General features: G+C 54.4%; 3 protein-coding genes across 8 annotated transcripts; 2 read left to right on the top strand and 1 right to left on the bottom strand.

Annotated features, from left to right (window-relative positions):
• Positions 1–60: 60 nt before the first annotated feature.
• Positions 61–4,039, bottom strand: POLR1C (RNA polymerase I and III subunit C). Of its 2 annotated transcripts, none has more exons than XM_060615616.3 (9): positions 3,924–4,039; positions 3,738–3,809; positions 2,168–2,275; positions 1,799–1,931; positions 1,391–1,510; positions 1,148–1,300; positions 824–973; positions 594–710; positions 61–445 (listed from the first exon to the last, which is right to left on the bottom strand). In XM_060615616.3, exons 1-9 carry the CDS (start codon positions 3,990–3,992, stop codon positions 327–329), a joined length of 1,041 nt encoding a protein of 346 aa, XP_060471599.1. In that variant the 5' UTR covers positions 3,993–4,039; the 3' UTR covers positions 61–326. The 2 variants fall into 2 exon arrangements, with proteins under 2 accessions (XP_060471599.1, XP_060471600.1); XM_060615617.3 differs by having other exon boundaries at positions 3,738–3,830; positions 3,924–4,013.
• Positions 4,040–4,158: 119 nt separating this feature from the next.
• Positions 4,159–9,181, top strand: YIPF3 (Yip1 domain family member 3). 5 transcript variants are annotated; one of them, XM_060615611.3, is made up of 10 exons: positions 4,161–4,364; positions 4,976–5,173; positions 5,370–5,476; positions 6,801–6,846; positions 6,986–7,078; positions 7,230–7,361; positions 7,559–7,672; positions 7,871–7,994; positions 8,087–8,214; positions 8,687–9,181. In XM_060615611.3, exons 1-10 carry the CDS (start codon positions 4,284–4,286, stop codon positions 8,747–8,749), a joined length of 1,086 nt encoding a protein of 361 aa, XP_060471594.1. In that variant the 5' UTR covers positions 4,161–4,283; the 3' UTR covers positions 8,750–9,181. The 5 variants fall into 5 exon arrangements, with proteins under 5 accessions (XP_060471598.1, XP_060471597.1, XP_060471594.1 ...); XM_060615613.3 differs by having other exon boundaries at positions 4,162–4,364; positions 8,683–9,181; XM_060615615.3 differs by lacking the exon at positions 7,871–7,994 and having other exon boundaries at positions 4,159–4,364.
• A 952-nt stretch (positions 9,182–10,133) lies between these two features.
• Positions 10,134–13,604, top strand: LRRC73 (leucine rich repeat containing 73). Its single transcript, XM_060615618.3, has 6 exons — positions 10,134–11,008; positions 11,637–11,797; positions 12,140–12,262; positions 12,652–12,752; positions 12,900–13,122; positions 13,271–13,604. The coding sequence occupies exons 1-6, from the start codon at positions 10,737–10,739 to the stop codon at positions 13,339–13,341; spliced, it is 951 nt and encodes a 316-aa protein (XP_060471601.1). The 5' UTR covers positions 10,134–10,736; the 3' UTR covers positions 13,342–13,604.

Below are 13,604 nucleotides of genomic sequence, written 5' to 3'. Positions count from 1 at the left end.
CTAAGTGCCAAATAATGCCAAACCTCTTCTAAGGTGAGGCCCCACGTATTGGGGCTAAAACTCCGGAAGTAGTCTCTGGCAAAAGTTTTTTATTTGGATGTGAGTTTATTTACATTAAGGCCTTACAAAGGCAGGAAGTCACATTTTGTGGCATATTTAACAAAATGTACTGACTGAAAATAAGGCTGGGATTGTCCCAGAAAACCCAGGACCTGCAGTCACACTGGACTCTAGCAGTCCTGTGACCAGCAAGTCAGGACCCAAAATCTTCAGCTAGGATACTTGAGTATCCAAGCACAGCCATGCCGGTAAGTCCCATGCAAACCTCAGTCCATCTGAACTGCATCTAGTTCATCCAAGAACCGTTGGCACTTCCCCATCAGTACCTTGATGGCTTCACTCACTAGCACCTCTGGTGGCAACACCCCTGTTGACTCGACAGAAACTGGAAACCAAAGAGACACTTCAGCTCAGGCAGGGCTCGCAAAACCTCCCGTATTAAGCTACGCAGATTCTACATCTGGACTCTACAAAGAAGCGGCAGCACCAAAGACCTGCCCCACTTCACAATACGCCCCCAACCTGACACTCACAGATATAGTGGTCCCGAACTCGAGCAAGTCGTACAACCTTCTTTAGCTTCTCGTTCCGGAACACTTCTCTGCTGAAGGTATCTAGCCGGGGATTGGCAACTCTGGCCACCTTTTTACCTAGTGAAAACAAACCGTGTTCTAAATACACGAGCCCAGAGCTTTCATTTATGCTACCTTCACAGGAAATATACTTTAGGTCCTGACCTGAACGGGTAACCCAAATGTCATACCTTGGACTTCCTGCACCTCAATAACACCAGGCGAGAAGCACCGCCTCAGCTCCTCCGCTGCATCCCCTTCCACAGGCTCAAGCAGGGTGATGTCTGGCAGAAGCCTGTAACTGGCTGTTGCCACAGGTGAAAACTTGGCATGATCCTTGCCTGGAGGGAAGAGAGTAAAACAGCCTGGGGGGAAACCTTCACATTATACAAACCCCTAACGGCGGAGGCCCACCAGCTTGCTCCTTGTCAGGACATCTCAGCTGAGCCCTTCAGTCACACCCCACTCCACTGTAATCAAACCACTCTGCCCAGGACAGCCAACAAAGTTCTTACCAATGCCCTTGACACAGTGCATGAGTAAGTCAATCTCCTGGCCAGGCCGTAGCTGAGCGATGAGAATATCATCATGCACTGGTCTGATCGTGCCCTCTGGGAAGAGGTCAGCCTGATTCCCCAGGGGCACCCATGTCATGTGCCTGGTGTACACTGGAGAAAGAAGCACATCAGAAAAGCCTCACTCCTTAAAACCAGCACCTACCAAGAAGTGGGCCTCTTGCTGGCCCTACCACTACTTACCTTTATGGTTCACATAGAGTTCGTTGGGGTCAGAGGAATCTTTAGCAGCGTGGGGGTTCCGAGTGCACCTGACCTGAAGCCGAAACTGTAGAGTATCTATCTCTGTACCTTCTTCGTCTCCTGCACAAAGGGAGAGAGTAGAAGCTGTTAAAGAACTACTGAACATTTGGGTGCTAGGCACTATGCTGAGTGCATTAACTTAAATTTATCATTTAGTCTTCCGAACAAGTTACAGTAGGCAAGGGCAAGTGTTCACACAGATAAGAACAGATACACACCAAAAGATCACTAACTTGCTCGAGGTTATACAGTAATCAATCCAGGATTTGAACACAGGCAGTATGACTCCAGAATCTACTTCAGAAGAGAGCTGCTCCCATTTTCCCAAAATTTCATTTTCTCTCTCACCTTGGTTCCGATATTCAAAAAGACGGGGATCAGCATGAATGGGAATGAGCCCCAAGCGATGAGCAAGGATCTCATCCTGGACAATGGACGTGTTGTTGTACACCAGGACCTTTTCCACAGCCATGGTTGGCACCTGCCCAAGAAAACAGAATCATTCTCCAACAAAGACCCTACAGATTCCCCATTTACTCCCACTTCCTGACAGGGGGACCTCTTCCTAAAAGAAGAATTGCTTAGTAAAAAGTTTATGAGGAATGCTCAGCAAAACTGCAAGAAAACTAAAGGAAAGGGGCACCTTGAGACAATTCTACAAGTATGGTGATGGCACAGTTTCCCACGCAACTCCACCTTTGTCACCAAAATAAATACCTCAGCTAATAAAATGCGCCGAAAAGCATTGGCAATGGCTGCATCAATTCCCACCATGTCAAACTCCAATGAGTTTTCATCCAAGTGCACTACATCCACACGGAAATTCTGTGGGGACAGAAAAAGCACTAAATGAAGCCTGCTCTCTGGAGTCAACACCTTCCCCCCTGGACATTCCTCCTAGAGTATTAACATTCACACTCACCCAAGAACCTCCCTTTGACCAGGTGTCCCTGATAAATGTTCCTTTCTCCCCTAATCCCTTATTAGGCTCTTGAAAAGTTTCCCTGTTTTCGTCCTCTACTTATGTAAAATTCTCTGTAATGTGGCTTCCAGCCCAACTATCCTCAGAAACTATTCTACTAGAGAATAGGCTTCCATACTGCTTAATGGAGTTGACATTACTCAATCCTTATCCTACCAGACTTCTCTGCTGCATTCAGCATTGATAGAATCCCTTCATTTTCGAACTCTGCCTTGACTTCTGAGTACCAATCTTCTGGTTCTCTTCCTCCTTCTCTGAGGAATCCTTCTAAATTCACTTTCTTCTACCCACTTCACCAATGTCACTATTTCCCAGGTTTTTCTGTCTCTCTCCAAGATGACCTCAATCACACTCATGGTTTTAGCAACCACACATACTAAAAAACCCCAAATTATATCTCACTTCTGATCTCATTTCAAACACACCTAGTACTAGCCTCCTAAACTTCGCCATATACAGGAAACTTAAATGCAGCATCATTCCCTTCCCCTAGATCTATTTCTCATCAGTAAATGACACCACCAGCCGTCAAAGCAGCTCCTCAAATTAGGTCCTTTTATATTTCCTCCTCAAAGCCCACACCAAAGCAATTATCAAATTTACCTTCTATATCCCTTTTGCTCTATTTTCCTGATTACAATCTTAGTTCATGCTTTCAACCTCAGTTCCTCTATGCAATTCTATCACAAATCTGACTGCTCTATTGGATCTTCAATTCGTTCTGTCCCAATCATTTAGGCTGCAGATCATGTCCACTTCAGAGCTCTTCAAAAACTCCCTATTACCTACAGGGTCTAAGATGCACTTCAATCTTGCCTACCACTCATGCTCCCCATTTTACATTCTAGCAATAATAAACTGCTTGGACGTTCCTGGAACACAGTTCACAAAACCTTTATAATTTCGTTTCTAGTCTTAGTCCCTCCTCACCCTTCCCTGTTCTCAGATTCTACTCATCAGGGCTCAATCCAGATGTCATCTTCTTCAGGAAGTAAATCTTCCATACCGCTGCCCCCAACCCCATCCCCCTTCTAGATTAAGTGCCTTTGTGGGATCACCCCATCCCCGGTTGTCCTTATCTCTATCAACCGCCTTTACCGCATTACACTGGAATCACTTACGTACGTTCTTCTCCCACAAGACTAAACATCTTGCTCCTCGAACAGGGCAGAAACCGTGTACACGAAGCGCCTTAGCACATTGCTCAAACGTTTTAGGAACGGAGCATACCACAAGGGCTGCTTCTGAGGCACAGGCTGCCCAGATACACGGTCGGTTCCTAACACCCTCTCCAAATCCACGTACCTTCTCGAAGCGGTCTTGGTCCCAGGCATCATCATAACCCGAATAGTTACCAGGAAAGTCAGTTGTATGAACCTAGAGCAAAAAGACGGGAGTCTGCGAAAGGGCAGGTAGGGCAAGCCCGCCCAACCCCACCCCATCCCTGTCCCACTCTCATTTTCCTTCCCGAGTTCAAGGCCATAGGCTTACATTGCGAACCCCGAACTCCCCTAGAACCACGCGGGTCCGCATTTCTTCCACCGCCTGAGCAGCCGCCATCTTCAACCCCTCCACGTGACTAGGGCAGCAAACTGGCGCGTGCGTCCCTCACCTCCGTCTCCGTGGCAACGCACCCGGGATCTAAGTATCGCGAGACTCTGCCCGGACTCCGTCCACGTCCCCAGCTTCCGGAAGTTTTGGCCAAACATCCGGGTTTTTCCTCTTTGCGTTCCGGTTGAACCCACCTCTCTTTCTCGCCCCTGGACATCTCCCTCCTTCAGGCCCGCGTCTCTCCCACTTGTCCGCGCGCTGGACTAGCGCGGGCTTCAGTGACGGGAGCCCTCGAGGGACATGGCAACTACAGCGGCGCCGGCCGGCGGCGCCCGAAGCGGGGCTGGTCCGGAATGGGGAGGGTTCGAAGAAAACATCCAGGTAATCGCCCCAAGGCTCCGGCTGCAACCAGCCCCGGGGCTGGCAGTCGCCCTGAGGTGTCGTGGAGACTCCCTCGGAGCTTGGAAATCTGTTCCATTTGCAACACTTGTTCCCTCCTTTGGATCTTGGTATACACGAAAGTCTGTGGGACTAGTGCCGACCTGAAAGGTCCAGCCAGAGGGCCTCAGATCTCTGCGCCCCCCTGCTCTTGCTTTCCAGACAAGTTTGTGTTGGCCGATCGGGGTCAGGCATGGCGAGGGAGCGGGCGGTATTCACTGGCACTGGCTAAAACCATGCTGTGTGCACAGCCTGGTTTGGGGGTTGGAAAAGACAAACGAAATGGGTACTTTTGCAGCCCTCTGAGAATTTAACTGGGAAAGTAGAAAAAAGACATATATGCAAGACAGGGAATGGGTTTCCCAGGCTAGAAAAGAGAACCAGACAACCAAGCGTTCTGAGAGCAAATGAGGGAAAGAGAGGGGCCTGATCTATGGCGATTCCAAGCCATATCCCCAGCAGTGGACTAACAAAGTCCCAAACCCTGCGACCAATAGGAGGACGTACAGGTGGAGCAGAAAGATCTTGCACTCTACAAGCCACTGTCTTCACAGGGTGGAGGCTCAGCTGTGATTGACATGGAGAACATGGATGATACCTCAGGCTCCAGCTTCGAGGACATGGGTGAGTTGCATCAGCGCCTGCGCGAGGAAGAAGTAGATGCCGATGCAGCTGCTGCGGAAGAGGAGGATGGGGAGTTCCTGGGCATGAAGGGCTTCAAGGGACAGCTGAGCCGGCAGGTGGCTGATCAGGTAAGCAAGACTGGATCCCTAGCGGGTGGAAAAGTATGCCTAGGCAGGCCGCAAGTTCTGAAGTTGTGTTGAAGCTCACCCCACGTTGTCTGACCCCATAGAACCATGTAGAAATCCAATGGAAAATAAGCAACGGGGACTATAGTCTAGAGTCTCACAATCCCAACCCACCCCACTTCTGTCTTCCTTACTTCAGATGTGGCAGGCAGGGAAGAGACAAGCCTCCAGGGCCTTCAGCTTGTACGCCAACATCGACATCCTGAGACCCTACTTTGATGTGGAGCCTGCCCAGGTGCGAAGCAGGTGAGGATCCTTCTCCTGATAGAAGCTGCCCTCCTAACACCTAATCCTTCATCCAAACCACAACCAGATACCAAGCCCTTAGGCTCCCCTCTTCATGGCCCCACCAGCCCTCATCATTGCACCTGTACCCCAGCTACACTGTATGTCTTACCAGTCACAGAACAGGACATGGTGATAACACATTGCCTTCCTCCTCTTCCTTGTGTAGCAAACTACTCTTCTTCCCTCAACACCTAGCTCAGTTGTCACCTCTGTCCCCCATTCCTCAACCCCATTCCCAGTTTGTCCTCTCCTGGTGTTCCTACAGAACTCTGTGCTTTCCTCTAACAGGTGATATTTGGGCGATGCTGATTCCGGGTCAGTCTCCCCAGAGACCTCAGAAACAAGCTCAGTTTTATTTTATTTATTTTTTTTATTCCCACCACCAGAACAGTCTCTGAACCACAATATCAGCACATAGTTTTGAATGACTTTTCAAGAAGTGGATCTAATTTTGGTTTGGATCTTTTGTTCATCCTTTAAGCAATATCTATCAAATACCCAGTACCACTTAGCAGCCATTTATTAAGCATTTGCTCTGTGCTGGGCCCTGTAATACTTAGGTCTCATTGAAGACAGAGGGCGAAGATAGCTGGGAGCCTTGCCTTCGAGTGCAGTTACAATAGAGCATTTATTTGCTCTGATGGAACACACAGAAGGGACACCTGACCCAGAGTAGGTAGAGGGTGGGACAGGATAGGTTTTCCAAAGGAAGTGAAATGAAGCCACAATCCAAGGTATTATTAAAAGTTGGCCACCTAAGAAGTGGGCAGAAGCGACTTGTACTTTTATTCCTCCTGTGTGGAGCTTTCATACCAGTTCACATGTACTTTCCGAGACGATGTTCAGTGGTGCCTGGAGAAATTGGTAAGCAGGAAGATGTAGGAGACACACTGGTTCCCTCCAGTAAACCTTTCCTTCTAAACCGCTCCCAGGGCTTCATCATCACAGCCCTGAATTCTTGGCATTCTCTGCTGAGGTTTGCCTGTCTTTAAAGGGGAGCAGGTCAAATAGGTAAATCACCAAGCCCTCTCACAAGGCCCAGGTGGGCTTTCTGAGTTCTCCATATTGCTTCTGCATGTTAGCACAGTATCCAAAGGATGTCCTTCCTGGAAGCATTTTTAGGGACAAGGAAGTTATTTTCTCATTCCTTGTCTGTCTTTACTACCCTCTTTTCCCTTTGCCATCCAGCATGTTCTCTGGAGTTAGAGATGTAATAAGATTCAGGCCCTCCAGAACTTCATAGCCTAGGGCTACTCATCTCTCCTCTCCCCTCTTCTCCCAGGCTCCTGGAGTCCATGATCCCTATCAAGATGGTCAACTTCCCCCAGGTGAATACCCAAGGTAGCATGTCTGGAAGAGCTGGGGGAGGCACGAGGGCAGAGGGTGGGGCCACCAGGCAAAGCCAAGGAAGACATAAACAGAAGAGCCATTGTACTCTCCAGCCTGAATGAGTTGGTATATTGACAGAAAATCGCAGGTGAACTCTATGGACCTCTCATGCTGGTCTTCACGCTGGTTGCCATCCTCCTCCATGGGATGAAGACATCTGACACCATTATTGTAAGCAGGACAAAGGACTTTGGGGGGTGGCTGAACTAAGTTGAAAGCTGCCCACGATGGTGGAGTGAGGTAGAAGCAGCCCCTGAGGAAAGCCCTAGGTGAGGCTGAGTCCAGAGGCCTCCCAGGACTAAGCAGAGCCTTCACCCCACAGCGGGAGGGCACCCTGATGGGTACAGCCATTGGCACCTGCTTCGGCTACTGGCTGGGTGTCTCGTCTTTCATTTACTTCCTCGCCTACCTGTGCAACGCCCAGATCACCATGCTCCAGATGCTGGCATTGCTGGTAAGGAGTCCAGCATGGTGGTGGGCAAGGGTGGTCTTAAAAAGAGCAGCCAGGCCTCGCTCTGCATCTGTCCTCGGGCCCCAGGGCCTGGAATGGGATGAGCTGGCCAGTGGATCGTTTATTTCTCAGAGTCTCCATGAGAGCTCAGAGGCCAGCCCGGCCTGAGTGATTTTCCTCCCCACCATTTTCTTTCCTAGGGCTATGGCCTCTTTGGGCACTGCATTGTCCTGTTCATCACCTATAACATCCACCTCCATGCCCTCTTCTACCTCTTCTGGTTGCTGGTGGGTGGACTGTCTACTCTACGCATGGTAAGCTGGGCAAGAGGTTGCCAAGGGTGGGCTAACCTCCCAGGGAGTTAGGGAAAACCGCCCAGACCTTGGGCTGAACCCCACAAAGGGCTCCAAATGGCTAAGAGCCCAAAAGTGGTTCCGCTCTGGGTAGGAGTGTCTTCTCCACACTGCTCACTTTGGAGCTAGGCCCTCTGAGCTGTATTCCTGTGGCCCTAGGTGGCAGTGTTGGTGTCACGGACTGTGGGCCCCACACAGCGGCTGCTCCTCTGTGGCACCCTGGCCGCCCTACACATGCTTTTCCTGCTCTATCTGCATTTTGCCTACCACAAGGTGGTAGAGGGTAAGTGACAGGAGGGCCTGAATGTGGGGGAAGGGAACAGCTTCCTCGGGCAGGGTCGAGCCAACTCTCACCTTCCATTCTCCTCCTTTCAGGGATCCTGGACACGCTGGAGGGCCCCAACATCCCGCCTATGCAGAGGGTCCCCAGAGACATCCCTGCCGCGCTCCCTGCTGCTAGGCTTCCTGCCATCGTGCTCAATGCCACAGCCAAGGCTGTTATGGTGACCCTGCAGTCACACTGACCCCACCTGAAACCCTTGGCCGGCCCCCTCTCCCCCCATCTTCGGAGCAGAGGAAGATTAAAGAACAGTATTGATGACATGTGTCTTTTTGATGGGGTCTGCAGCTGCCTCAGAGCTGTAGCCACTTAAGCAACTCCCTGATGCCTCTTGGGGCTTCTGAAGGGCACAAGGCCAGGAACCCCTGGCCAGGACTGCAGGGCTCTGCAGCCAGTGCAGAAAGTGGGTCAGCTCCTCTGAGGCCCTCTCTCCACCTACTCCTTCCTTCCTCTTTAACTCTCCCACGGTGTCTTGCTAAATATAGACTTGGTAATTAAAATATTGATTGAAGTTTGGAACTGCAGCTGCCATTCCGGTGGTCCTCCCTGCCACCCTACTTCCTATACACTTTGCTATTTTTCTGTCACTGGTGGTAATGGCACGTGTTCTCTCTTTTATACCCTCATCCAGGCAGGATGATGGTGGGACAGCCCAGACTACATTGAAAGCAGTGACTGAACCTGGAACCTGCCCCTGAGGGCAGGGGACACCTGACCCATGGAGCAGCAGGGAGGCCTCAGACACAGGAACCATTAAGTCTGATGGAGGAGTGCACCCAGCTTGAGTGGGCTCAGCCTCACTCGGGACACCAATGGAGCAGTGACAATTGGTCAAAAACTTCAATTCAACCCCATGTAATTACAAGGCTCTTATGTACCTGGCCCATTGCCTAGGGATAATTTTCCTGTGGGAGCTCACATTTGAAGCCAAACTTGGCTTTGTGCTGGTTATACTGGGGCCAGAGGAACAAAGCCATCGGTTTCTTCTGCCCTTTTCAGGAGTGCTATTCGTTCCTAAAAACAACCAGCACCCCAAGCATAGCACCATCCACCCCACCATCCATTTAATCAGCTCTACTTAACGAGTTAAATCAGGTGGTTAATGAAATAGAATTGTCGACCTCCCTTCACTATGCTTATACTTTTTTTTTTTTTTTTTTTTTATCTTTACCCGAGTTAATCTGAGTCAGCATCTTTCCCTCCTAGTAAAAGGCAAGAAAGATGTGCCCTTCATTTGCCCTATGTGGCCCCACGTTGGGGGCACTTTGTCCACTTGGTGATGGTGTGGATCAGGTAACATGGGGCCTCAGGTAACTCAGGTGACATGCCTCTATGTGGACAGAGTGCGAACAGAACAGCACTGTGCACACTCTGCAGTGTACTCTTCCTGAAAGTTCCAGCCCACTTAACAGCCGTCACCACTCCAGGTCGCCGAATCTAGCACGCCCTTTAATTGGGCTACCCCAATGTCACAGGTACGGAGAGCCTCGGTCACTGACGTCAGCATCTGCGGAAGGGGTGGCACCAGCACCCTGCACCTACTTGAGGCTCACCTGGCCCAGGGGCCCTTCAGGGTGCCCGTGTGCCTGGCAGCTACGACCACCTCTGCCCGTGGCCCCCGAGGCCGCCGCTGCGGGGCAGCCATCTTGGCGAGGGGAAGTGCTCACCTGCCGCGCCCCCTTCCTCAGCGTGCGCGGCGCCGCTCGTCAAGGAGGGCGGGGCGAGGCCCGGATTACCGGGTCGTGGGGGCCTCCAAACTGGATGGGAGGGCGTGCACAAGACGCAGGCGAAGACACCGAGGGTCTGGCCCTTAGGGAGAAGGAACGACGGCGGAATGGGCAGAAGCAGCTGGTAACAGTCCCAAATGCCACCTCCACGTGACGTGACTGCCTTCTCCCTGCCACACCCCCTGCTCCTCCCAGGCCTCAACCCTACTACCTACTTTCCGAGCGTTGTTCGGGCCCACGCCCAGGAGAAGAGCGGCCCCACCGCTCCAGAGCTCCCGGTGTGCGCAAACCCGGGGCCGCGTGGCCTGGGCAGGGGGCGGGGCGAGCGGCGGTGACGCGACCGTTGCCATGGGAACCCACCGCCTGCTCAGGCGCAGGAGCCGCAGCCGCAGCCCCAGCCGGTGCTGCCGCCCGCCGCCGGCTGCCCGCTGCCCGCCCGCCCGCCTCGGGCTCTCCCAGCGGGGCGGTAGGGGAGCCGGGCTGCAGGAAGGGAGAGAGCAGATGCGGCCTCCGAGCCGAAGCGGGTCCCGCATGACCTGAACCGAGGCCCCTAAGCCGCCGCAGCGACCGCGAGGAACGAGGACAAGCGCGAAGCAGCGCCCGCCTGGCCCCGGACCGCGCGCTCCGGCCCGTCTCCCAGACACGGACGGCACGGTCCGCCCCGACCCCAGCGCCGCGCGGTCTCAGCCCGGCCGGCGACCTCAGCGCCTCCGCAACATCCGCGGGCCCCGAAGCTCTTTGCCTGCGCTTTCGCCGCCGCCGCCGCCGCCGCCGCCGCCGCCGCCGCCCCCGCCCCCGCCGCAGCCGCCGCAGCCGCCTGCGCCTCTGCCACCGCCTCTGCCCCCGCTCCGTCCGCGACCCAAGCCCAGGCCCCGACCCCAGCCCCGACCCCGCCCTCGGCCCCGCCAACCTCGGCCGCGGCCCGCGCCCCGGCCCCGGAGGCCCAGCCGTGGGTACGATGCTGCCCAGCTCCATCCAGATTTCGGGGGAACCGCTGTCAGGCGCCGAGGTGCGGGACATCTGCCGCGGCCTGCGCGACAACGCCGTGCGCCTGCTCTCACTGCGCGGCTGCCGCCTCTGCGACCGCGACTTCGGCCGCATCTGCCGGGCCCTGGCCGGGGCCACGTCCCTGGCGCAGCTCAACCTTAACCTAGGCGTCGTGTCCAGTCCCAGCCGCATCAAGCAGCTGGCAGAGGCGCTGCGGACCAACCGCTCCATCCAGTCCCTCTTGTGAGTGCGCTCCCTCGCAAGGGGGTCCCGGGCACTGCATCCCTCTTCACACGCCCCCTGCCACCGCCTGTTCCTCCACACACCTTCCTGTAGCTGTCTCTGCACCAGCCTGTCTTCTCACCCCTGTACACCACCTCCCCATCCCTCTGCCCATGCCTCCAAGACCCCCTCCTAGCACATCCCCTACCTCCGGGCTTTGCACCCGCAGCCCCACCCCAAATGAGATGGGATACCCACCCCTTTCTGGCAGGGCACGTGTACCTCCCCACATAATCACTGGCCTTGACTTCTTGGGAGCAGCTCCTCAGGTCTCAAGAAGGAAGTCTCCTGGGGATTAGACCCCTGCCCCTACATTTGCCCACTGAAGAATCCCAACCCACCAACCCACCACACTCCTCTGTGCTCTGTCCTGGATCTCAATCCCTAACCTAGAAAAGAAGCCAAATTCCCCTTCTACCTGTATTCCTTTAGAATCTAGAATTTTCTTTCTTCCTCCCCAGGGCCTCTCCCAAGTGCTATGACAGGTATCCTTCTCACCTTTAGGGCTCACATAAGGGAAGGGGATCCTTCCCTTACAGATAGGGCTGATGACTGCAGTGACCTTTGCTCTCTGGTCTCACCCCCTTAGCCTACATGGGAGTCCCCTGACAGATGCAGGGCTGGCCTTGCTGAACCCAGCCCTGGCCCTCCACCCTGCCCTTGTGGCTCTGGACCTGGGGGACTGCATGCTGGGTGATGAAGCCATCAACCTCATCTGTGGCCTCCTCCCCCCAGATGGAGCCAAGTCAGGTGAGAGAGAGGCCCTGCTGAGGGCATGGGCTGGTATGGCCTTGATGAAAAAACCAGGTGCAGAGAGCAGGGGGTGTGGTCCAAAGCTGAGGGCTCTGAATGTGGGTGAGAATGTGTTTTAAATCCTCTCAGGAAGGAGATGGATTGGGGCCTCAGCAGAACAGAGACTCAGGCATCCAGGCTGCAGTGGGCAAGGAAGGCATGGGTCTCGAATGGCCCTGGAGCTCTGTGGTGGGGGTAGGGTGGCTCTCTGCCACCAGGGAAACCCCAGAGATCCAGGGCAGGGGAGGGGCTTGAAGAGGAACAGACTCCATCCTGGTTTCTCCCTTCGATTCTGCCCAGGCTTGAAGGAGCTAACGCTGAGTGCCAACCCTGGCATCACCCCTAAGGGCTGGAGCCGCCTCGCGATTGCTGTGGCCCACAGCTCCCAGGTCCGCGTCCTCAATCTGGACTACAACCCCCTGGGTGAGGCTCAAGGAAGCCCCCTGCGAGTCTCACCACCCCATCCCCATCCAAGAGCTCCAGTTCAGGACCCTTTGGTTGCTTGCCATGGTAACCCCACCACGGTGGGGGGGTGGGAAGGAAAGGGGGATCTGGAAGATAGCAGAGAAGCCGCTTATGTGGAGGACCAAATGACCAACAGGTGCATCAAAGTATCCATCACCACCCCTGGGCCTGGCTTGCTTCATCGGTTCACTGGCCACAGTGCCCCCCTATTGGCCACCTACCGTCAGCATTTGCTGGCGCGGGGGTGGGATCTAGGGTTGTTAGGACACTGGGGAGGCTGTGGGGAGGAAGGGTTAGCAGGCCCGCTCACAACTGCAGGTGACTGTGCATGTGTGCTGCCTCCCCAGGTGACCATGTGGCAGGGATGCTGGCTGTAGCTGTGGCCTCCAGCCGCACCTTAGAGGTCCTAGACTTGGAGGGCACAGGGCTCACCAACCAGTCAGCTCAGGTGAGAAGTTTTCATGTCTGGGTATGGGCTAGAGGTGGGGGTGCAGGGGAGCTCACGTGTCTGTGGACATACTGAAGGGGTGGCAGGCTGGAGTGTGAAGCCGCCTTAACTGTGTTCCTCCTCTTCCACATTCTTCCCCCACCTCAGACCCTGCTGGACATGGTAGAAAATTACCCCACGGCCTTGCGGAGCCTGGTGTTGGCTGAGAACAGCATTAGCCCAGAGCTGCAGCAACAGATCTGTGACCTCCTCTCAGAGGGAGAGGAGGAGGAGGAGGTGGCGGGAGGGGCTGGCGACACCCAGGAACGAGAGAGAGGGCGGGAGCCTGCCGCCCACCAGAGGAGCAGCAGCTCCTGGATGTGCCCCAGTGGTAAGAGCCCCGAGGGTTGATCAAAGCCAGATCTGGAAGAGGCCCGGGACCAGGGAGAGTGGGTGTGGGAAACCTAGGCTGTCTCTCACCAGATTTGTGTCCCTGGGGGAATGAATGGTGGTCTGAACACCCCTCTGCCCTTCCACAGATCCCAGCTCTCAGATGGTGCTCATGACTTCAGGACTCGGTGACAGTCTGTTGGCTGAGACCGAGATGTGACTCTCCACTTGGGCTTCTGCACATCATTACATTTTGTCTATGTCCCCAGCACCTTGTCCCAAATATCAGGGTCAGGCCCTGGGGCCTGGGAGGGAGGGAGGGGGGTGGCTGGGGCTCTGGTAGCTCCCGGCAGTGGTGGGAAGCTCTGGAAGCTGACTGAGCAACAGCCTCGGGGGCACTTGAACCCAAGGCAACGCCTCTGGACTTGTTGGCAGCTCTGGCTGCAACCCGCTGGCTCGGAAGAGATTTTATTAACTCTACAA

The sequence above is a fragment of the Panthera onca genome, chromosome B2 (assembly GCF_046562875.1).
Source record: "Panthera onca isolate mPanOnc1 chromosome B2, mPanOnc1 haplotype 2, whole genome shotgun sequence".
In the NCBI taxonomy this organism is placed as follows: Eukaryota; Metazoa; Chordata; class Mammalia; order Carnivora; family Felidae; genus Panthera; species Panthera onca.
This window is presented reverse-complemented; position numbering and strand designations above follow the sequence as displayed.